Source organism: Macaca mulatta, chromosome X (assembly GCF_049350105.2).
Source record: "Macaca mulatta isolate MMU2019108-1 chromosome X, T2T-MMU8v2.0, whole genome shotgun sequence".
NCBI lineage: Eukaryota > Metazoa > Chordata > Mammalia > Primates > Cercopithecidae > Macaca > Macaca mulatta.
Window position 1 is genome coordinate 257089 of NC_133426.1, and position 23141 is coordinate 280229.

The window sequence follows — 23141 nt, forward strand, 5'->3', positions numbered from 1 at the left end:
GGCACCGACAGGGGGAAGCTGGGACCCCCACCCTGGGCACCGACAGGGGGAAGGCCGGGACCCCCACCCTGGGCACCGACACGGGGAAGGCCGGGACCCCCACCCTGGGCACCGACACGGGGAAGGCCGGGACCCCCACCCTGGGCACCGACAGGGGGAAGGCCGGGGCCCCCACCCTGGGCACCGACACGGGGAAGGCCGGGACCCCCACCCTGGGCACCGACAGGGGGAAGCTGGGGCCCCCACCCTGGGCACCAACAGACGAGAGACGGAACAACAAACAGCACAGCCACCCATGCAGGCTCGGGATTTACAAGTTTAATCTCACGGACAGAAATAGACTCGGCCCCAGCACAGCTGCAGGGCACACATTCTTTTCAACACGCACAGCGCACTTGAGAACTGGCCGCCTCTCGGGCCGAGCAGCGGGTCTCAGTGGACTGTGAAGGAATCACAGGGACTGCGGCCCTGCCCCGAGCGTAGCCGGGGAGGCCAGGCATCCACGGTAAACACACGAGGAGCAAAAACAGCTGCTGGGGTGTGGAAGAAGAATTCTAAAGTCAGCTGCCTCTTCGTTAAACAGTTCAGACGAACCAGAGGGGCCTCGGGCGGCCCGGCCACCCACTTTAAATCCTCCTCCACACGTGGACTTTACAAAGTGCTTCGTCAAGCGCCCGCCACCCGAAGCACACCGATCAAGGCGAGGCCCTGCCTCCCGACAAGCTATTTCTGTTGAGGGCACGGAGACGGCAGCTCCCTGACTCGTCACAATTCCAGTGGCCACAGATGTGTGTCGCCCTCCCACAGCACACCCACAGTGTTGCAAAACACGTCCATATACGACCAAACACAAAGGCTGAGCCTAACACCGATATGCCTCCTGTTGCAGAAACAGAAATTCAAGCGCTTGATGAGTGCAGGTGAATTTCCCGAGAACACAGGCCACGTGCAACTGTCACACGTCCTCTGGCGACACCAGCCGCGGGCGGGACCCCCGCGTGTGCAGAGGGTGCGCACAGCAGGCCGGGCGCGGTGACCAGCAGGAAGGACCCTCGCCCCAACCCCAGCGGCACCAGACACCACGGTCAAGGCCACAGAGGAGGTGCCGGAGCAGCAGGGGGCCGGCGGAAGGCACGCTCAGTAGAGGCTGCAACGCACAGCCGTGTCCCCAGGAGCCCCCAGCCTGCAGCGCGAGGCGGAAGCACGGGAGGCTGTGGGATGGGAGGAGGGGTTCGGCCGGGACCCACACTCATGGACTCCAGCCGAGCCCCTCGCCCACCCAGATGGCGGCCACCCCCTGGAAGGCAGGGCCCGCTGCAAGCTCTGAGCATTCTTCTCCGCCCAGCACTCGACTCCCAGGGACCCTCTGCGAGGGCTGGTAGAGCGCTGCCAGCTACACCTGCAAACCACACGCCGGACGGCTAAACACGGAGTCAAAAACGTCGGTGTTTACACAGAGGAGCCGAACACGGAGGTGAGAGTCAGGCCCCGCGTGTGGGTTTAAAAATCCCCTCTCCAGCAAAGACGGAGAACTGCCGTGGAGGGATCAACACGGAAACGCAGCAGGTCCAGGTGTCTGAGTCGGCCAGAGCTCACGGGGCTAACGTTCACTCAGACACACGACCGCGGCCGAGCCACGGGGCCTCGACGGACGCCGAGAGACACTGGGGGTGCCCTGCACCCACCCCTGCAGCCCAGGCGCCGGCACCTGCACCCACCCCTGCGGCCCAGGCGCTGGCACCTGCACCCACCCCTGCGGCCCAGGCGCTGGCACCTGCACGCACGGCTGCAGTGAGGTGTGAGTCTCCACAGAGCTCGGAAGGCTGGGCTCGGGGACGTGGGGGTCATTCTGTCCACCAGCCGGGGGGGACAGTGGATGCCGGGCACCACAGCGAGGGGAGGATCTGGCCCCTCCCTGCGTCCACAAGCCCCTGGCAGATACTCCTGAGCCTGGTCTTGTGTGTGGGTATTCCCGCCCGGGCTTCTGTTTCCTGTTAACCCCCCTCGCTGCGCTGCGGCTCCCTGCCAGGTGGGGAACCCGCTCTACCTTCTCCCTGCCACTGCCCAGGGAGCGGCATCCTGGGCGGCATCCCGGCCAGACCAAAGGCTGCAAGGGTTCTAGCGACCACGGGCCCTGGGAGGGGAACGGCACGTGCTCTGGCGGTGAGAGCGGGTGCGTCGGGGATGCCCAGAGCCCAGGCTGCCACCACGCCGAAGTCGGCTCCAACCACAGCGGGGCTGCCGCGTCGGGCACGGCGCTTTCAGCCGTGGATGGTGCTGTGCAGGGTCTGTGCGTCCGCCCGAAGGACCCCGTGGGGACGCTGGACAGTGTCTGTGTGACCAGGACCGGTGAAGAGGAGCATCTGTGTGTGAACCAGTGTGTGGGGAGCGGGAGGGTCACTCCCCAGGCAGGGAGGGCCAGGCTGGGGCAGCACAGCTGTCCTGGGCTGGGAACAAGGTCTGAGCGGTCCTGCAGTTGCCCGGGGACAGAAGGCCCGAGAATCCCTGGGCACAGGCGCAGGCAGAGTGGCTCCAGCAAGAAGAGCTGGGCCAGGCAGCTGCATGGCCACGCTCCAGGTACACGCTGGGTCCTACAGTGAGAGCGTGTGCGTGTAACACGCGGTCGTCACACGGGGCTCCCCGGACCCACGGCGAGAGTACGTGTAACACGCGGTCGTCACACGGGGCTCCCCGGACCCACGGCGAGAGTACGTGCAACACGCTGTCGTCACACGGGGCTCCCGGACCCACGGCGAGAGTACGTGCAACACGCGGTCGTCACACGGGGCTCCCGGACCCACGGCGAGAGTACGTGCAACACGCGGTCGTCACACGGGGCTGCCCGGACCCACGGCGAGAGTACGTGCAACACGCTGTCGTCACACGGGGCTCCCCGGACCCACGGCGTGAACGCATGCTGTTCCCCTCCCAAGGCCGGCGGTCACTGAGCCCCCCAAACCGGGTTTGGTTTGGCAAGGATACCGGTGACTGGGAAGTGGGCAGTGACCGGGAGGAGGAGGAGCCGGGGTTGACCAGCCGGGCAGGGAGCATCCGCCAGGGGGTTTGCAGGAACAGAAGCCCAGGCGGGACGTCTGCACATTCGGAAGAACAAGCTCAGGAGCACCCACCGGAGGCTCGTGGCTGCAGAGTCTACGTTAGCCGCGGAAGGCTGTGCCTGTCACGGGACCCCTGAGACAGCACCGTGCTGCCCAGCCTGCAGCGTCCCAGGGTGGAGGCGCGGCCCCCAGACACGTCCAGTGGCTCCAACACCGATGCTCCCCGACAACCCTCCTGAGGGTGTGTCCAACTGGGGGGACCTGACAGAGCCCACGCTCACGCGGGGAGTGAAAGCAGCCAGGAAACGCCCGCTTGTCTCCCAGCACCGCCCCCACACATACCCCAAAATAAGCCCGTGATTCCTCCACCACCCCTCAGACAGCACGCATTTCACACAACGTCTGTCCTCACTCCCTGAAAACGTGGAAACCGATTCTCTGTAAAACGAAACAAACTTCTGTAAACGGAATTCACGGTTTCCCAAAAAGTGACTTTTAAAAAACAAACAGTCCTGCCAAAACGACGCAGACTGTGGGGAACGGGCTCTGCCTCCTGGAGGTGGACGCTCAAGTGCATCGTCACCCCAGCCCCCCGCAGAAGAGCCAGGGCCCAGCCCCCCGCAGAAGGGCTGCTTCATCCAGCCACGGGCGAGCTCATCACCTGACTCTGCAACCAGCAAACACGCACCTGCCACCGTCTAACGCAAATCCCGCACGGGGCTGATTCTCACTCTCATGGTCTGCAGGTTAAGACCATTGTAACAAAACCAGCCTCGCCCTTATCCACTTCCAGGCAAAATGTCAAAACCTGGAAGACAGAGGTCAGACAAATACTCTGAGGGAGTGTAAAAGCTGATGTGATCTGAGAGAAAAAATTTCAATTAAAATATCAACAGAAAGAAGTGGGTCTCCCTCCCCCTTCAAGCAGGATGCTCTGGTTCAACTTGAGGTTTAGGCCACCAGTTCCAGACTCCTGGAACCGAGTGTGAAAAGTGGGTCTGATGGACCCCGTGGGTGTGAGGCGCCCGCCACGCACCCCCTGCCTGGATGAGACTCGGATCAGATTCGGCCACAGCCAAACCCTAAGTTCTCAAATTATATCGGGGCTGTCCCGGGAAGACTGTTACACGTTTAAACCACATGGTACTCGTAAAACTAACTTATACAATATACACGGCGTGCACACACAAATGTTACTTCTCTGAGCACTAATGAGAACTGAGATTAAATTTCAAAGCCGGCTGGGGCAGAGGCTCACGCCCCCAATCCCAGATCCAGGTGGGCGGATCACCTGAGGTCAAGAGTTCAAGACCAGCCTGGCCAACATGGTGAAAGCCCGTCTCTACCAGAAACGCAAAAACTAGCTGGGCCTGGTGGCAGGTGCCTGTCATCCCAGCTATTCGGGAGGCTGAGGCAGGAGAATCACTTGAACCCGGGAGGCGGAGGTTGCAGTGAGCCGAGATGGCGCCGCTGCACTCCAGCCTGGGCAAGAGAGAGGCAACGTGTCAACATAAATAAATAATAAATAAAAGTAAAAATAAATAAATTTCAAAGCCAGCAAGTGACTGAGTGAAACCACGCTGCATAAATAGCACGGTATGTGAGCGATATCTCAACCGACTGTTTTGAAGCAGTTAGCCAGTGGGAAGGAACGCGGGGCATTGCAGTAACGCCGGGGAAGGTGCACCCGCCCGACGGCTTGACAAAGGGTGAAGGAGTTTCCCGGGGTTTGTTACCAGCGGCGCAAGGTGTTATTTAAATTAAAAATCTGCCTGCAGCGATGCCTCCCAGGCACTGACGGTTCTCACCCCCCCACCCCCCTGCCTTGGTGGATCCCAGCGAGGCGCGCACTCACAGCCAAAACTCCCGGGAAAGAAGCGGGGGCTCTTTCCAAAACCCGGGTTTGCTAACAAGCTTGGCACAGCTTCCCAACCAGCAGCACCCGGTTTTCGGCGGCGTGTGCGGCCCGAGCGGGTCCCCCGCGCCCGCCACTGGTGCTGAAAATCTGGGGTTCGGGCCCCGCCACGCGACAGCGGGTGCACGGCCAGCAGCGGCGAGGGGGGCCCGCGCGGGGCCGGGAGGCCTCGCCCGGTGTGGGGCAGCCGCGGGGCGCGCGGGGCTGACCTGCTGGAAGGCCTTCAGCCGCTTCTTGAACCGCGAGGGCAGCACGAAGTCGCAGCCGCGGGCCAGCGAGGCCAGCTCCTGGCGCAGGTCGGGGTCCTGGCGCAGCGAGCGCTCGCGGAGCCGCATGCCGTCGGCGCGCAGGGCTCTCCGCGGGCCGGGCCGGGCGCTGCGCTCTCGGGGCAGGGCCGGGCCGGGGCCGGCGGGGCGCTGCAGGCGGGGCCCGGGCTCAGCGCGCTCCATGCGTCGCCCGCCAGGCGCTCTGGGGCCGGGGCCCGCGCCGCGCGCATTCCTCTGGCTGAGGAGGGCTCATGGCGCCGGGGGTGGCGGCGGCCGCCCCTCCCGACCCGCGACTGTGCAGACCCGGCCGCCCCCGGCGCTGCTCTCCTCTCCTCCTTCTCCGCTCCCTGCACTGCCCTCCGCTCCCCCCGGTCCTCTCCTCTCCTCTCCCCGTTCGCTCCGGGCTGGGCCGTCCCGCAGGGCAGGGGGCGCTTTCTGCGCGGTCACGTGGCTCGCCCTGGAGCGCGCACCACAGGTCTCCGAGAGGAGAGCCCGGGCGGAGCGCGCACCAACAGGTCCCCGAGAGAGCCTGGGCGGAGCGCGCACCAACAGGTCCCCGAGAGAGCCTGGGCGGAGCGCGCACCAACAGGTCCCCGAGAGAGCCTGGGCGGAGCGCGCACCAACAGGTCCCCGAGAGGAGAGCCCGGGCGGAGCGCGCACCAACAGGTCCCCGAGAGGAGAGCCTGGGGACCCAGTCGAAGGCGCTCCCCCCGAGAAATAGGGTCCCCCCCCCGGCCCATGACAACACCAGAGCTGGCTGCAGGCTCGGTGCCCGCTCCGGCCCACCCCTCCAGAGCCCAGGGCGCGCCAGGTGCAGCTGCGCCTCCACAAACACACGCACGGCAGGCCCCGGGAGCCCCAGCATCAGGGCACGCCTGCATCTCCGCCCCTCCCCAAACTTGAAGAGTTTCTAGAATCCAGCTAAGCTGCAGTGGGCATCCAGGATCTCGTCTTCGCCGCCGCTGCTCACTGTGGTAACTGCACTGGCTTGCGACTGTATTCAGAACAAGAAAAGAGGGGCGGTGGAAAAGGGGGACGGGCCACGTTAACCGAGGATGAGCTGAGCTTCCGGGGCCTGCACCGTCATCCCACCGGGAGGGAGACAGGACACCTGCGGGCTGACGGTCAGAAACTGGCCACATCCCGGGTCCCCGATCAGGAAGGTCCTGCGTGACCGCCTGTGCCCGTTACAGTCAATGAACCTCCCTGGACGGGTCATTATCACCCCGAGGCAACAGCGTGCACGGGGCTCTCCCGCTGCCGCACACTCTGTTGAGTCTGCAGAAACGCAGAATGACACGGATCTACCACTGTGCGGTCATGCAGAGAAGCCCCTGCCCCGAAAAACGTCGTGTGGCACCGACGCACCCCTCCCTCCCTCCTAAGCCCTGATCTGTTTCCTGTCTCCATCGTTTTCCTTTTCCCGAGTGTCCTAGACTTGGAACCAGCAGTCTGCAGCCATCTCAGACTGGCCTCTTCTCCTGCAACCTTCCACACCACCTCTCACGCCCACCGCAGCTCCCCACCCTCAACGCCCCTTCCCACTCCTCTTAGGGGGACGCCCCTCTCCACGTCCTTCTCTTCCACCTCTCTCCCTTCTCCAGCCGTCCCTGCATCCCTCCATCCTTCTCATTTCCCTACTGTCCTTGAGGATTCAGAAGTCGGCCTCTGACCCCCTCTAAGTCTCCAAACAGAAGCTTAAAGACAGCCCCAGAGGCAGTGTGCTCAAACCACCAGGAGACGATTTAAATAAGTGCGCCCAGTCCTCCACGATGTGGGGTGCAAACTCACAGGGCAGAGGCGCCGCCCAGTCCCCCACGATGCGGGGCGCAAACTCACAGGGCAGAGGCGCCGCCCAGTCCCCCACGATGCGGGGCGCAGACTCACAGGGCACAGCGCAGAGGCGCCACCCAGTCCCCCACGATGCGGGGCGCAAACTCACAGGGCACAGGGCAGAGGCGCCACCCAGTCCCCCACGATGCGGGGCGCAGACTCACAGAGCAGAGGTGCCGCCCGTTGAGTTCAGACCAGCACCACACACGGACGGCCTCCCAAACGCAGCTGGGGGAACCAGATTAGGAGCCAACCTCCTACGATCTCCCTCCGAAAGTCAAAGATCAAACCCGAAATGCGGGGGCAGCCAGCCCATGGAGGTGCGATCCTCACGCTCAGGCCACGCGCCCCGTCCTGTCACGCCGGGTGACACACGCCCCTGCGGACTTTACTGCCACGTTTCCTCTTTCCGTACAAGGCTTTTGGAACACGGCCGGGCGCGGTGGCTCACGCCTGTCATCCCAGCACTTTGGGAGGCCGAGGCGGGCGGATCACCTGAGGTCAGGAGTTCAAGACCAGCCTGGCCAACATGGTGAAACCCCGTCTCTACTAAAAATACAAAAATTAGCCAGGTGTAGTGGCGGGCACCTGTAGTCCCAGCTGCCTGGGAGGCTGAGGCAGGAGAATCATCTGAACTGCAGCAGGTGGAGGTTACAGGGAGCTGAGACTGTGACATTGCACCACAGCCTGGGAGACAAGGGCGAAACTCCACCTCCAAAAAAAAAAAAAAAAAAAAAAAGGCAGGTCATCGACATGAAGTTCTTACTTCCCCTTGTAACAACTTACTTTAAAGGTGCATTTAGGGTGCCCCCAGCAGAAGCACCCTGGCTTGCATCATCAGCCCATCGATACTGGCATTTCCTTTCCTTTTCTTTTTTTTTTTTTTTAGAGACAGGGTCTCACTTTGTTGCCCCGGCGGGAGTGCAGTGGCACAGACATAGCTCACTGCAGCCTCGAACTCCTGGGACCCTCCTGCCTCAGCCTCACAAGCAGCTGGGACTTCAGGCATGAACCACCATGCCTGGCTGATTTTATTATTTTATAGACACGGGGGAGTCTCGCTATGTTGCCCAGGCTGGGCGCAAACTCCTGGCCTCAAGTGATCCTGCCTCCTCGGCCTCCCAAAGTGCTGGGATTCAGCCACCGCACCCGGCCAACGCTCACATTTTCTAATTTGTACGACGGGTCTCTTCCCCAGAGATGGGAGGGAGCCATTGCAAGCACCGCTTTCAAACACACAGTGCAATCTCTCTGCTCAGGAACGGTGAAGGTGCACATGACGTAAAACAGCCACGGCAGCGCTGGTTACGTCCGCTTTGAAAGTGACACGTAATGTTTTCACAACGGACATGCCTTCCCTTTCACCTTTGCCTGGGGAGTTCAACGGACCTAGAACAAACCCTCCCGACAGCTCATACCCAATCTTGGACCTGTGTGGGTGAGAAAAAGCTGTTTCATTTATGAAAATCTTTTCCGCATCCCTTTTGTCCCAATGAACAGACACATCCTTCTAAGTTATTCACTTCTGAAGTAAGCCACGGGTCCCAAACAGGAAGACACGTTTAAAGCAAACCTGAGGTCCCAGACAAGCTCAGTCACGGCCGCCACGCCATGATCCACACGCATCCTTCCTTCTGCTTCTCTCGTTAGACCACTCCAGTCGCTCAACACGACCTGAACATCTTACCCTTTTTCTTTTCTTTTTCTTTTTTTTGAGACAGAGTCTCTCTCTGTTGTCCAGGCTGGGGTGCAGTGGTGTAATGTCGGCTCACTGTAACCTCTGCCTCCCGGGTTCAAGTGATTCTCCTACCTCAGCCTCCTGAGTAGCTGGGATTACAGGCACGCACCACCATGCCTGGCTCATTTTCGTATTTTTGGTGCAGATGGGGTTTCACCGTGTTGGCCAGGCTGGTCTTGAACTCCTGACCTCAGGTGATCCACCCGCCTAAGCCTCCCAAAGTGCTGGGATGACAGGCATGAGCGACTGTGCCTGGTCTCATTTTCACACTCTGCCTGTCATCCCTCCTGGAGCGGCCTCCCTTGGTCCTGCCCCCCCATACCCAATAAACTCAGTGCATTTCCCAAGTCCCGCTACTCACTTCCTCCTCAAAACTTTCTCCAGGAGAGAAACGACCTCTCCCTGCTGTGAACACCTTCGGAACTTAATTTCCTCTTGTTAGAGGCTTGTTGCCCGACGTACAGAATGTATCATCTTTTCCCATGCACCCAGATGGCCTTGTTTGCACAGACCTGACCTTCTGTCGATATTCCCAGCCGTAGGAGAATTCATGCAAAGTCACAACATTCAAGCATTTACCTTAGTGTCTGGCTGTCATTCAACACGTTTAACGACAAAATGGCAGCTCATCGGCAACCGGGAGAGCACATTGGGCCGGAGCTCAAGAGATGCGTCCTGGGGCCCTGAGTCCCCTCCTGGATCGGGATCGGGAGGGCCTGAGCCAGGCGGTCTCCAAGCTGCCTCCATTTCTGGTTCACGTTTTCATCCACACGTACTTTTGGAAAACGTTCTAGATCGATCAGAACACGTCGGACAACCACCAGGAATTTAGAACCCAAGGAGCTCACCTCGGATTGCCACCCACCTCTCCCTCAGCAAGTAGAGGCTGGACCATTGGGGCTGGAAAACTATGGTGCTACATAAATAATCACTGCGTGACATGCTTATTAGTGCTGCTGATGGGAGGCTAGTGTTGAGCTGAAAAAATTTCAAATGGTATAAACAAGTTCCAAGGGAACATTCTGAGTATTTCAGGCTTCCGTCATATTCTCGGGCCACAAGACGCACCAGCCATATGTATGTCTAAAACATCTGGAAGCAATGTTTTATTGCTTTAAACTGCATAGTATAAAACGACAGGAAGCATTTTTAAAAATACACTGCTGTCGGCGGGCACATCCCAGCACCCTGGGAGGCCGATGTGGGCAGATCACGAGGTCAAGAGATTGAGATCATCCTAACAAGGTGAAATCCCATCTCTACCTAAAATACAAAAAAATAGCCAGGTTTGGTGGCGGTGGGCGCCTGTAGTCCCAGCTACTCGGGAAGCTGAGGCAGAATGGCGTAAACCCGGGAGGCGGAGCTTGCAGTGAGCCCAGATGGTGCCACTGAACTCCAGCCTGGGCGACAGAGCAAGACTCCGTCTCAAAAAAAAAAAAAAAAAGAGACTGATTGCAATCACTTTATCCTGATAACCACCTACCACGGACTGGTTCTGGCAGGTTTAGAGGGGCTGCAAACTTGCTTCACCTTTTGACCTGGGGGGGCCTAACTATACTGCCTTTAAATGTTAAGTCTCCACTGCAATATCAACTTGGGAGTAGGTAACATGCATATTTGTTCAACACCCATGTGTCAGGACTCCCTTGGTGAAAATCCATAGCGCTTCCTGTAACTTCTTGCATACATACACTTGGCCAACCCACTGAGCATAAATTCCTGTCTCATCTTTTCTTCCCCCCAGGTGCTTGCTTTTAGTTTAGTTTTGTTTTGTTTTTTCCGAGATGGAGTCTTGCTCTGTTGCCCAGGCTAGAGTGCAGCCTCAGCCTCCCAGCTTCTAGTGATTCTCCTGCCTCAGCCTCCCGGCTTAGCTGAGATTACAAGCACATTAGCCGGAGGCTGTGCGTCTCACCTGCAGTGAATAATCACCTTCTGTGAAATAAATGACGTTTAAGAAATACAGTACTCTGGGTAACATAGCAAGACCTCCTGTCTAAAAACAAAAACAAACAAAAAAACACAAAAATTAGCCTGGCGTGATGGTGCAGGCCTGTAATCCCAGCTACTGGGGAGGCTGAGGCAGGAAGTCCAGCTGTTTGTGCCACTGCACACTCCAGTCTAGGAGACAGAACAAGACCCTATCTCCAAAAAAATTTCAAATAAACAAAAAAGGGGCCGGGCGCCGTGGCTCGCGTCTGTCATCCCAGCACTTCGGGCGGCCGACGCGGGCGGATCACTTGAGGTCAGGAGTTCGAGACCAGCCTGGCCAATATGGTGAAACCCCGTCTCTAGTAAAAATACAAAAATGAGCCGGACGTCGTGGCAGGTGCCTGTCATCCCAGCTCCTCGGGAGGCTGAGGCAGGAGAATCGCTTGAACCCGGGAGGCGGAGGTTGCGGTGAGCCGAGATCGGGCCATCAGCCCGGGCGACAGAGCAAGACCCCGTCTCACGATAAAATTAAATTAAATTAAAATAAAATAAAGAGAATGGAATAGAAGAGCATCAAATAAAGAGGAAGAAAGCCTTTGTACCTTTCTAAATTGTGTGATATTTAGGTTGACAACTGTCAATGACGGAATGTTCAGCAGGTGCAACTTTCTGTGTGTGTGTGTGTGGGGGGGCGGGTCGGGGCGGGGAACAGACTCAATGTGAAACCGTTTTGGGGTCTGACGCTCTCCCACCTGCCTCCACCGCGCAGCCACGCGTCCGCTAAGCTTCCAGAGCCACCTGCGCAGGTGTTAGCAGAAGGAAGAGTCACTTACTACTCTCGTCCCTGCGGATCTACGGGTGCCTCGAGCGTGGGGCGCGTTCCTGGGGCTGGAGGCGGCGCCCAGGGGCAGCGCGGGGCCCGGGCCGGGGGTTGCCGCGAGGTCGAGCCCGCCGGGTCTGGGGGCGGCGAGCGGGGCTGCGGGCCACACCCCGGGCAGCTCCCCGTCCCCCGCGGTCGGCGGGTCCCGCCCGGGCGCCTTGATCCGGCGCAGGCAGTCCTGCAGCATCCGCTGCGTGCCGGCCTCGCTGAGCCAGTACAGGAACAGCTCGTCCACCTTCATCTTCAGCACCGGCTGCAGGACCTTGCCCGGCGGCATGGCGGGGGCTGGGCCCGGGGCGCCCCGGAACGCCCGCACCCCGCCCCGGGGGCTTCGGTCCGGCCCGGACGGACCCGGGGGATGCGAGCCCCGCCTGCTGAGGGGGCGCGGCGCAGGGAACAAGGCCCGCGCCTCGGGAACTGCGCAGACTCGCGGGGTTCGGGGAGACCGAGGACGGGGCGCGGTCCGGCCCGCGCCGCTCAGGGCAGCTTCAAAACGGGCGCGTCCCAAACAACGGCGCCCGCGTTCACGTCACTGCGCCGCGTCATCGCGACGACGTCATCACCGGGCGACGCCGCCGCTGGCCCCCGCGCGCACCGCGGCCCTCGGAGCCTTTGCAGGAGGCTTTGGTGGGGCCAAGCGGCTGCGGTCAGGACGGAGGAGGGGCTGTGGCGGCCGTCCCGCCCGAGCCCTTTCTGCGTTTAGGAATTTAAGAGGTGCGGCCCATGGCGGCGAGGCGGCCTTAGAGCGGCGGAGATGCGAGCATGCGCAATGCGTCCCTGCCAGAGCGAGGGGAGGGGCAGCCTCCGCATGGAGCATGCGCCGTGCGTAGCGGTGGAGGCGCTTCGTTCGGGAGGCCGGTCGGGTGAGCATGCGCAGTGCCTGCCCGCGGGGCGCGAGGCAGAGGCTGGAAAGTGTGTGAGCGGGCGGGGCTGGGGGACGGGAGTGCGCCTGCGCAGTGGTAGGCACCGGGAACGAGCGAGCATGCGGGGTGCGCGCCCGCCGAGCTCGGGAGCGAGCAGCGTGCGGCCTGCGGGAGCGCGCGGGGGAAAAATAAATGCAACTTTTCAATATAACGGGCTCCGTGGGACCCAAAGGGCCCCGTTTCTGTTAGCTTTGCTTATCAGACAGTAAAGACAGGTTGGAGGCGTTGGACCCCTGTAAACGTTGGAGCGCTGGGATGAGCGTCCACTGCTTTGAAAATTGCAAAAATCGTCTACGTCCGGGGATGTGACGTTAGTTCTTTAAATAACTTGACCCAGCAGTTGTGTTTGTTTGTGCTTTCAACAGTGTCCATCAAGACATTGCATTATCCTCTCTCTGGCACACATGCACCTCTTTCCTTTACGTCTCCCCCCCCCCCTTTTATTCATGTTTTTATCAAAATAGGGTTTCAGCTGGGTTTGCACCCTTTTAGAGTAAATTCAAGGTCTTTTATGAGCCAGGGTCTCCTACTTCTGAGCTGCATCAATCCAGCTAGACTCAATAAGTAACTCTTTTTTGGAGTTTTACGTATTTATTTATTTATTGAGATGGAGCCTCGCTCTGTTGCCCGGGCTGCAGTGCAATGGTGAGATCTTGGCTCACTGCAGCCTCTGCCTCCTGGGTTCAAGGGATCCTCCTGCCTCAGCCTCCTGAGCAGCTGGGATTACAGGCGCCCGTCACCACGCTTGGCTAATTTTTTGTATTTTTGGTAGAGACGGGGTTTCACCATGTCGGACAGGCTGGTCTCGCACTCCTGACCTCAAATGATCCACACGCCTCGGCCTCCCAAAGTGCTGGGATTACAGGCGTGAGCTACCACGCCCGGCCTAAGTAACTCTTTTCGTTCGTTTGAGACAGGGTTTTGGTCTGTCACCCAAGCTGCGGTCTTAGCTCAGTGCAGCCTTGATCTCCCGGCTCAAGCAATCCTCCAACCTCAGCCTTCCAAGCAGCTGGGACAACAGGCACACGCCACCATGCCTGGCTAATTTTTAATTTTGTTGTTGATAGGGAGAAGGTCTGGCTCTGTTGCCCAAGCTGGTCTCACACTCCTGGCCTCAAGCCCCCCTCCTGCCTTTGCTTCTGTCTTGGCCTCCTGGGATTCCAGGCGTGAGCCACCGCGCCCGGCGTCAGTCACTCATCAACGACGGTTTTGTGTTGCGTCCGTCCTGATTTCAATCTCAGGTTGTGTTCCATGACCGGACATAAAAATCCGAGCGCTCTTGGTCAGAAGAGCCGCATCACGCAGGAACTCTGTGAACTTATTTTGACTAACCGGGAAGCACACGTGTGTGTGTGTGTGTGTGTGCGCGAGACGCCGTGATTTCTACGGGGAAGTGGATATATTAATACAGATCTCTGTTTAGAGTGTGTCTCCTACACAGGCATCTTTTCAAAGAACAAACGTGGTGTTCACTGAGTCCCTGTGTGAGGCATCACTGCGGTTGTGAGGGGAAAGGATTCCTTTCAACGCTAGCACAAGAGAGCTTTATCTGCCAGGGTCCTGGGGCGCAGTGGCGAGGCCCAGGGCCAACAGGACAGAAATAAACTCAGGGCAGAAACAGAATGTTTCTTCAGTGTGCGCTGGGGCCTCGGCGCAGGCTCCGCTGTGGGAGAACAAAGAAGTGCTGTCGGGCCCCCAGGCTGGCAGGGCGTGAGGTGTGCAGAGCTTGCTGGCATGTGGCCAGCTCCAATTATCCAAGCTGCCCTACAGCAGGATGGACGCCCTGCCCGTTTGGGTCTGTCCGTCTTGCAGGGCTGCTGGGTGGCCAGCGGAATCATCCTGGGGAGACAACGGTGAGGGCAGGCCGGGTGCAATGGCTCACGCCTGTCATCCCAGCACTTTGGGAGGCCGAGGCAGGAGGATTGTTTGAACCCAGGAGGTCAAGACCAGCCTGGGCAACATGGCAAGACCCCATCTCTAAAGAAAATGTAAAAAAGTTAGCTGGACATCGTCGTGTGCACCTGTGGTCCCAGCTACTCGGGAGGCTGAGGTGCGAAGATCGATTGAGCCTGGGAGGTTGAGGATTCAGTGAACCGAGATCTCACCACCGCTTTCCAGCCTAGGCAGGAGTGAAAGACCCTGTCCTTAAAAGCATTAATTTTTAAAAAGCAACCAGACGTGGTGGCTCACACCTGTCATCCCAGCACTTTGGGAGGCCGAGGTGCCGGGGGAACGCCTGAGGTCAGGAGTTCGAGGCCAGCCTGACCAACAGGGTGAAACCCCGTATCTACAAAAATTACTTGGGCATGATGGCGGGTGCTCGTCATCCTAGCTACTTGGGAGGCTGAGGCGGGAGAATCGCTTGAACCCGGGAGGCGGAGGTTGCGGTGAGCCGGCATCGTGCCACTGCAGTCCAGCCTGGGCGACAGAGCGAGACTCCATCTCAAAAAAATAAGTAAAAATAAAAAGCGAGAACGGGGAGGGAAGAGTAGAGAGGAAGATCCCGGAGCTTCCTTGGGGGGTGAGGAAGGTGGGAGCCACGACGGTTGTAGAGGGAGAGCAGCTCCTCCCTTCACCCACCTGAGCCCGGGTCTCCTGTGTGGCCACAGCCTCTGCAGCCCACAGGGCCCCACGTTGTGAGGTTCACACACCTGCAGCTGCTCAGAAGTGCAAACTCACCCCCTGCATGACGTGCTCTGGATATCAGTCGGCCTTCGCACCGCAGCCCTGGGTGGTTGATCGGACGCTAAAGCTCCAGACCTGGAGATGCCCCAGAGGAAGCGCCTGGCAGGTGTAGGATCTCCCTGGTCCTGGGCTGGCCCAAAGCTCCCAGCTAGGCGTATGCAGTGAGAGGTCAAACAGGGATCAAGTTTATATCTGCTGCTTGCATTCCGCATGATGACTTAAAAAAAGAAAGAAAGAAAGAAAGAAAGAAATCCTGGCCGGGCGCGGTGGCTCACGCCTGTCATCCCAGCACTTTGGGAGGCCGAGGCGGGCGGATCACGAGGTCTGGAGAGCGAGACCAGCCTGACCAACATGGTGAAACCCCGTCTCTACTAAAAATACAAATGTCAGCCAGGCGTGGTAGCAGATGCCGGTCATCCCAGCTACTCGGGAGGCTGAGGCAGGAGAATCCCTTGAACCCGGGAGACTGAGATTGCAGTGAGCCGAGATCATGCCATTGCAGTCCAGCCTGGGCGACAGAGCGGGACTCTGTCTCAAAAATAAAACAAAACAAACAAATAATCTCTGTTTCTGTCAGTTGACTCCAAAGCAGCCACAAATGCATGTAAGTTTGATGTAAAGTCAGTTTTCTCTCAAAGTAGCTATGAGTTTTGTGTGAAGGTTCTTTTCTTTTTCTCTGTTTTTTATTTTTTATTTTGGAGACAGAGTCTCGCTCTGTCGCCCAGGCTGGAGTGCAGTGGCGCGATCTCAGCTCGATCCAATTTCTGCCTCCCAGGTTCACGCCATTCTCCTGCCTCAGCCTCCCAAGTAGCTGGGACTACAGGCAACCACCACCTCACCCGGCTAATTTTTTATATTTTTAGTAGAGACGGGGTTTCACCGTGTTAGCCAGGATGGTCTCGATCTCCTGACCTCGTGATCCGCCCGCCTCAGCCTCTCAAAGTGCTGGGATGACAGGCGTGAGCCACCGCGCCCGGCCTTTATTTATTTATTTTTGAGACAGGGTCTTGCTCTGTCTGTCGCCCAGGCTGGAGTGCAGTGGTGTGATCATAGTTCTCTGTAGCCTCAACCTCCCAGGCTCAAGCAACCCTCCCACCTCACCCTCCAAGTGGCTGGGAACACAGGTATGTGCCACCACACCTGGCTAATTTTTGCATCTTTTTGTAGAGGTGGGCGTCTTGCTTTGTTGCCCAGGCTTGTCTCAAACTCCTGACCCCAAGCGATCCTCCTGCCTTGGCCTCCCAGAGTGCTGTGGTCACACCTGTAATCCCAGCGCTTTGGGAGGCCGAGGTGGGCGGATCACAAGGTCAGGAGTTCGAGACCAGCTTGGCCAATATGGTGAAACCCCGTCTGTATTAAAAATGCAAAAATTAGGCCGGGCGCGGTGGCTCACGCCTGTAATCCCAGCACTTTGGGAGGCTGAGGCAGGCGGATCACAAGGTCAGGAGATCGAGACCAGCCTGGTCAACACGGTGAAACCCCGTCGCTACTAAAAATACAAAAAACTAGCCGGGCGAGGTGCCGGGCGCCTGTGGTCCCAGCTACTCGGGAGGCTGAGGCAGGAGAATGGCGTAAACCCGGGAGGCGGAGCTTGCAGTGAGCCGAGATCGCGCCACTGCACTCCAGCCTGGGCGACAGAGCGAGACTCTGTCTCAGGAAAAAGAAAAAAGGCCGGGCGCGGTGGCTCACGCCTGTCATCCCAACACTTTGGGAGGCCGAGACGGGCGGATCACGAGGTCAGGAGATCGAGATCATCCTGGCTAACACGGTGAAACCCCGTCTCTACTAAAAAAATACAAAAAACTAGCCGGGCGAGGTGGTGGGTGCTTGTAGTCCCAGCTACTCGGGAGGCTGAGGCAGGAGAATGGCGTGAACCCGGGAGGCGGAGCTTGCAGTGAGCTGAGATCCGGCCACTGTACTCCAGCCCGGGCGACAGAGCGAGACTCTGTCTTAAAAAAAAAAAAAAAAAAAAAAAAAAAGAAAAAAAAAATGCAAAAATTAGCCGGATGTGGTGGCGGGCACCTGTAATCCCAGGTACCCGGGAGGCTGAGGCAGGAGAATGGCTTGAACCCGGTGGGGGCGGAGGTTGCAGTGAGCCGAGATGGCGCCACCGCACTCCGGCCTGGGCGACAGAGCGAGACTCCCTCCAAAAAAAAAAAAAAAAAGGACCGTAACTGTGTCAGGAGGAGGCCAGGCACTCTGACGGATGCCTCCTGCCAAACCTGCGAAAGGCAGGACGGAAAGGGTGCTGTGTGTCAGAGTTCCCAGGGACGTGAGCAAGCTGTGGGGCTTTTCATGAGCTCCCCGGAGAGACCGTGCCCGTGAAGGTACATTCCTGCCTCTTCGTAACTGCTTCAGGCCGTGTCCTCATCCATCTTCCAGAAACCAGGAACCCTTCACACGAGCCCCCGCTTTTGTCCCGAGCGGCCTCCGCCGCCACTTGCTTGGCAAAATAAAAGGTAAGTGGGAAAAGGCCCGATTTCCGTTTTCATCTCTAATTGAATTCTCTGCTGGCCTGTCGGTCCCCCACGGCCGTGTGTCAGGTTTTGACGACGAGGAAAAGAAACTCTGTGTTTTGATAATACGATCTTCAGCAAAACCTTCAACTCAGTTTCCTCTCCCCGGAGACGGTGTATCTTCCAGGGTTGAATGAAATCCCTTATTCACAGGGAACACGTTCCAATTTAGTCGGAATATTCAGCGTGCCGCCGCGGCCGCGGTGATGGATGGCGTGTGGAAATACCACGGCTCCAGCCATCAGACGTCCGCTACTGGAAGAAATAATGAAGGCCATTCAGTATTCTATCGGGGGCCGAAATGTGCCTTGCATGGCGAGGGCCCCGGCCTTCTCTGATTCCCTTACTCATCACATCTCCGTTTAAAAGGAGAAAAAAAAAAAAACGTCGTGTGGTCACCAATGAAGAATTAATGGAAGCGAGACCGGGCGACCGGATGCGGGGCCGAGGGCCAGAGGCGGCCGCCACGTGCCGCTGTTTACATGAAGTCGAGGAGATTCCGGGGACCAGTGAGGTCGCCTTGTCAGAAGCTGCTGGGCCGGGTGCACCTGACAACGATCGCCTAAGATGAATTTAGAAAAGGGGAAGATTAAATCTTTGGAGGTGATGGAGGATCAGAAGCCCATCCCGGCCGACACGGCCGTCGCCAGCCTGTAAGATGAGGCTTGTGACTTCCAGGGTGCGGACGGGGCTCAGAACCGGGGGTGGGACCGTGTCAAGCCTGGGAATCGGCGGCCAGAAATGAAAAGATTGTGAGCCTGGGACGAGTGGACCCAGATTCTCGGTGGCCTTTTGTCATATTCTAGGAGACTTTTGGGAGGAAATGTTTGCAAAGGACCCGCAGACGGCATTTTCTTTCCTCTCTCTCTCTCTCTTTTTTTTCTTCTTTTTTTGAGACGTAGTTTTTGCTCTGTCACCCAGGCTGGAGTGTAATGATGCAATCTCAGCTCACCGCAAACACCGCCTCCCGGGTTCAAGCGATTCTCTTGCCTCAGCCTCCCGAGTAGCTGGGATGACAGGCACCTGCCACCACGCCCGGCTAATTTTTGTATTTTTAGTGGAGACGGGGTTTCGCCACGTTGGCCAGGCTGGTCTCGAACTGCTGACCTCAAGGGAACTGTCCGCCTCGGCCTCTCAAAGTGCTGGGATGACAGGTGTGAGCCACCGCCCACGGCCTGGCTTCTTATTTGGAAATAGCGTCCTTGCAGATGTGATTAACTGAAGGACCTGGAGATGAGATCGTCCTGGAGTGGGACCGGTCCTGAATCCAATGACAGGTGTCCCTCTGAGACACAGAAGAGGAGACACAGACACAGAGGAGGAGGCCACGTGGAGACGGAGGCAGAGACTGGAGTGATGCGGCCACAAGCCCAGGGACGCCTGGAGCCCCCGGGAGCTGGGAGAGGCAGGAAGGAGCCTCCCCTAGAGCCTCCGGAGGAAACTGGGTCCAGTTGTAATGGGTTGAAGTGCAGACCCTGAAAAGATATGTCCGTGTACTAGAGCCCAGAACCTGGAATGAGATGTTATTTGGAAATAACGAATCTTGCAGATGTAATGAGTTAAGGATCTGGAGATGACATCGTCCTGGATTAGGCTGGGCCCTAAATGCAATGGCAGGTGTCCTTGTAAGAGACAGAAGAGGAGACACAGACACAGAGGAGGCGGCCACGTGGAGACGGAGGCAGAGACTGGAGTGATGGGGCCACAAGCCCAGGGACGCCTGGAGCCCCCGGGAGCTGGGAGAGGCAGGAAGGAGCCTCCCCTAGAGGCTCTGGAAGGAGTGTGACCCTGAGACACCTTCATCTCAGACTCATAATACGTCCAGGACAAGGACAGGATGGATTCCTGTTGCTTTAAGCTGCCGATGTGTGGTCACTTTACTCCCTGGCAACCCCCCTGTCACTGCAACAGCGAATGCACTGGGTGTGAGCAGAAAATCCGGACGTGGTCGGAGGGACTTGCTGAGAAGCGGCCGGAGGAGGCTGCCCCAGACACCACGGCCGTCTCCGCCTGCCCCCGCCCCCCGCACACACACACCCTCCAGGACTGAGGAGGCCGTGGGCTCGCTGGGCGGGCACCATCTGCCGTCTTTGTCTTCCGAAGGAGCCTGTGTGGAAGGGACGCCTCCGGGGAGAACAGCTGCCGTCCGGGAGCCGTTCCGGTTATTTTCAGGCCTCCTCTTCGTGCCCCAGAGGTCAGGGAGCAGCAGATTTCAGGAAGCCTCGGCCACGCGCGGCGTTAGTGCTGCCGTGACTTTCTGGTTCCAGAATCCCAGGAATGCGATTCACTCTTAATCCCCACCTTCAAGGCTCTGTCAGGCATTTCCGTGCAGAAACACACTTTTTTTTTTTTTGAGACAGAGTCTCGCTCTGTCCCCCAGGCTGGAGTGCAGTGGTGCGAGCTCGGCTCACTGCAAGCTCCGCCTCCCGGGTTCAAGCGATTCTCCTGCCTCAGCCTCCCCAGTAGCTGGGATTCCAGGCACCCACCAGCACACCCAGCTAATTTTTTGTATTCTTTCTAGAGATGGGGTGTCGGCCGGGCGCGGTGGCTCACGCCTGTCATCCCAGCACTTTGGGAGGCCGAGACGGGCGGATCACGAGGTCAGGAGATCGAGAAACCCCGTCTCTACTAAAAAATACAAAAAAAAATTAGCCGGGCGAGGCGGCGGGCGCCTGTAGTCCCAGCTACTCGGGAGGCTGAGGCAGGAGAATGGCGTGAACCCGGGAGGCGGAGCTTGCAGTGAGCTGAGATCCGGCCACTGCACTCCAGCCTGGGCGACAGAGCAAGACTCCGTCTCAAAAAAAAGAGATGGGGTTTCATTTCATGTCTATGCTGTTTCCAAATAGGGTCCCACGCCAGGGCCGGTGGCTCACACCTATAGCGTTGGCCAGGCTGGTCTCGAACTCCTGACTTCAGGTCACCCGCCCGCCTCGGCCTCCCAAAATGCCAGGATGACAGGCCTGAGCCACCGCCCCCGGCCAGAAACGCACGATTTTATGCACCTTATTTGGAAATAGTGTAGAAATGATGAGACCCCATCTCGACAGAGAATACAAAAAATTAGCCAGGCGTGGTGCTGCGTGCCTGGAATCCCAGCTACTGGGCATAGCCACAGTGGCAGATGGGATAGAGTGGATGTTGGTGGTGAGGAGAAGGTCGTGCCCTTCTCGAAGCGTTTGTGGCGTTGGGACCAGTTTGAACACAGCACCTTGAGTGGCAGAGACAGGACGTCCCCCAAATCCCACGTCCCCCGCAGTTGTTGGTGAGACAAATGCGTCAAGATAGGCCTTGGTCTCCAGTTTGAGAACTTTTCTAACCACGGGGCACATGGTAGAGTCAGAACTGGGTTACAGAAAGTGGATTATCAATTCCAGATTCCTTTCTGACTCACTTTGATTTTATTTATTAGTATTATTTTTTGAGACGGAGTCTTGCTCTGCCGCCCAGGCTGGAGTGCAGTGGCCCGATCTCGGCTCACTGCAAGCTCCGGCTCCCGGGTTCACGCCATTCTCCTGCCTCAGCCTCCCGAGTAGCTGGGACTACAGGCGCCCGCCACCGCGCCCGGCTAGTTTTTTGTATTTTTAGTAGAGACGGGGTTTCACCGTGTTCGCCAGGATGGTCTCGATCTCCTGACCTCGTGATCCGCCCGTCTCGGCCTCCCAAAGTGCTGGGATTACAGGCGTGAGCCACTACACCCGGCCCATTTTATTTATTTTTTTATTTTATTGAGACAGAATCACGCTGTGTCTCCCAGGCTGGAGTGCAATGACATGATCTCGGCTCACTGCAACCTCCGCCTCCTGGGCTCAGGCACCACACCTGGATAAAAAAATCCTGTCGGCATCAAACTTTTATTTTTTTCAGCTGAGGTCTTGCTCTGTTGCCCAGGTTCAACCCCGCGGGCTCCACTGAGTCTCCCGTGTCAGCCTCCTGAGTTGCTGGGACTACAGGTGTATGCCGTCATGCCGGGCTAATTTTAATTTTTTTTTTTTGGAGAGATGAGGGTCTTGCTATATTGTCCAGGCTGGTTTCGAACTCCTGGCCTCAAACGATGCTCCCATATCGGCCTCCTGAGTGGTTGGGACTATGGGCGTGAGCCACCATCCTCGGCTAATTTTATTTTTAAATTTTTCGTAGAGGCTCTTGCCTGTAATTCCAGCACTTTGGGAGGCCGAGGCTGGTGGATTGCGTGAGCCCAGGAGTTCCAGACCAGCCCTTGCCCGTATGGCAAAACCTCATCTCTACTAAAAAATACAAAAAAAAAATTAGCCAAGTTTGATGATGTGCACCTGTAATCCCAGCTACTTGGGAGACTGAGGCAGGAGAATTGCTTGAACCTGGGAGGCGAAGGTTGCAGTGAGATGAGATTGTGCCATTGCACTCCAGCCTGGGTGTCAGAGCGAGACTCCATCTGAAAAAAAAAAAAAATGCAAAAATTAGCCGGGCGTGGTGTCGGGCGCCTGTAATCCCAGCTACCTGGAGGCTGATGTGGGAGAATCGCTTGAACCCGGGAGGCGGAGGTAGCAGTGAGCTGAGATGGTGCCATCGCACTCCAGCCTGGTCAACAAAGTGAGACTTTGTCTCAGAAAAACAGAATACAACACATTGCATATTATATAAACGTATAATTCAGTATTATATACTATAAGACAATATGAGTTATATTTACTATATTACAGGTGCTGTTCGGCTTATGACGGGTGACATTCTGATACACTCATCCTGAGTTGAAAAATATCCGAATCCAAAATGTGCATTTCTACAAAAAAAAAAAAAAAAAAACCATTATCCAGACGTGGTGTTCTCTGCCTGTGGTCCCAGCAGCTTGGGAGGCTGTGCTACGTGGATCACCTGAGGTCAGGAGTTCGAGACCGGTCTGGCCAACATGGTGAAACCCCATCTCTATGAAAAATACAAAATTTAGCCGGCTGTGGTGGCAGGTGCCTCCAATCCCAGCTACTCGGGAGGCTGAGGCAGGAGAATCGCTTGAACCCGGGAGGCGGAGATTGCAGTGAGCCGAGATCCACTGCACTCCAGCCTGGGCGACAACGAGACTCTGTCTAAAAAAATAAAAATAAAAAAATCAATGCTCTGTGAAAATAGAGCTGGGGGACCACGGACCCGCTAGGCACAGAGTCTCAAGCCTCCTAGAGGAAGATAGAAAAGGGTTTTTCTTTTAGATCCGCGAGATTTAAATAAGAATGGAGAGAGCACCCAGGAAAGCACAGCTGTGGCTCTGCCGCTCTGCAAAGCCAGCTGGGCAGCCCCGCCAGGAATTCCGAGGGCCGAAAGGGGCCGTGTCCGCTCCCCCATCCTGGAAATAGTCTCAGAGTCTGGGTGGGCGCCGGGGACGAGCTTTCAACAGCTCTCCTGGCCCCAACATTCCGTCCACACATTCCA

At 57.8% G+C, this 23141-nt stretch overlaps 1 protein-coding gene and 1 long non-coding RNA gene across 4 annotated transcripts in view; one reads left to right on the forward strand and one right to left on the reverse strand.

The window, feature by feature from the left end:
* The window catches only part of LOC114669841 (serine/threonine-protein phosphatase 2A regulatory subunit B'' subunit beta), a 38999-nt gene extending 26786 nt beyond the window's left edge, over window positions 1-12213 (reverse strand). The window contains exon 1 of one of the 3 annotated variants that reach the window (XM_077987986.1): window positions 11571-12213. In XM_077987986.1, coding sequence (XP_077844112.1) covers window positions 11571-11894 — 324 coding nt within the window. In that variant the 5' untranslated portion in view covers window positions 11895-12213. Of the gene's footprint in view, window positions 1-5180; window positions 5821-9387; window positions 9815-11570 lie in introns of those variants that run through there. The other 2 variants (XM_077987989.1, XM_077987987.1) reach the window with 2 other exon arrangements.
* A 130-nt stretch (window positions 12214-12343) lies between these two features.
* On the forward strand, window positions 12344-15464 carry LOC144338442 (uncharacterized). Its single transcript, XR_013412611.1, has 2 exons — window positions 12344-12480; window positions 13608-15464. It is a non-coding gene; the product is annotated as an uncharacterized LOC144338442 (long non-coding RNA).
* Window positions 15465-23141: the final 7677 nt, after the last annotated feature.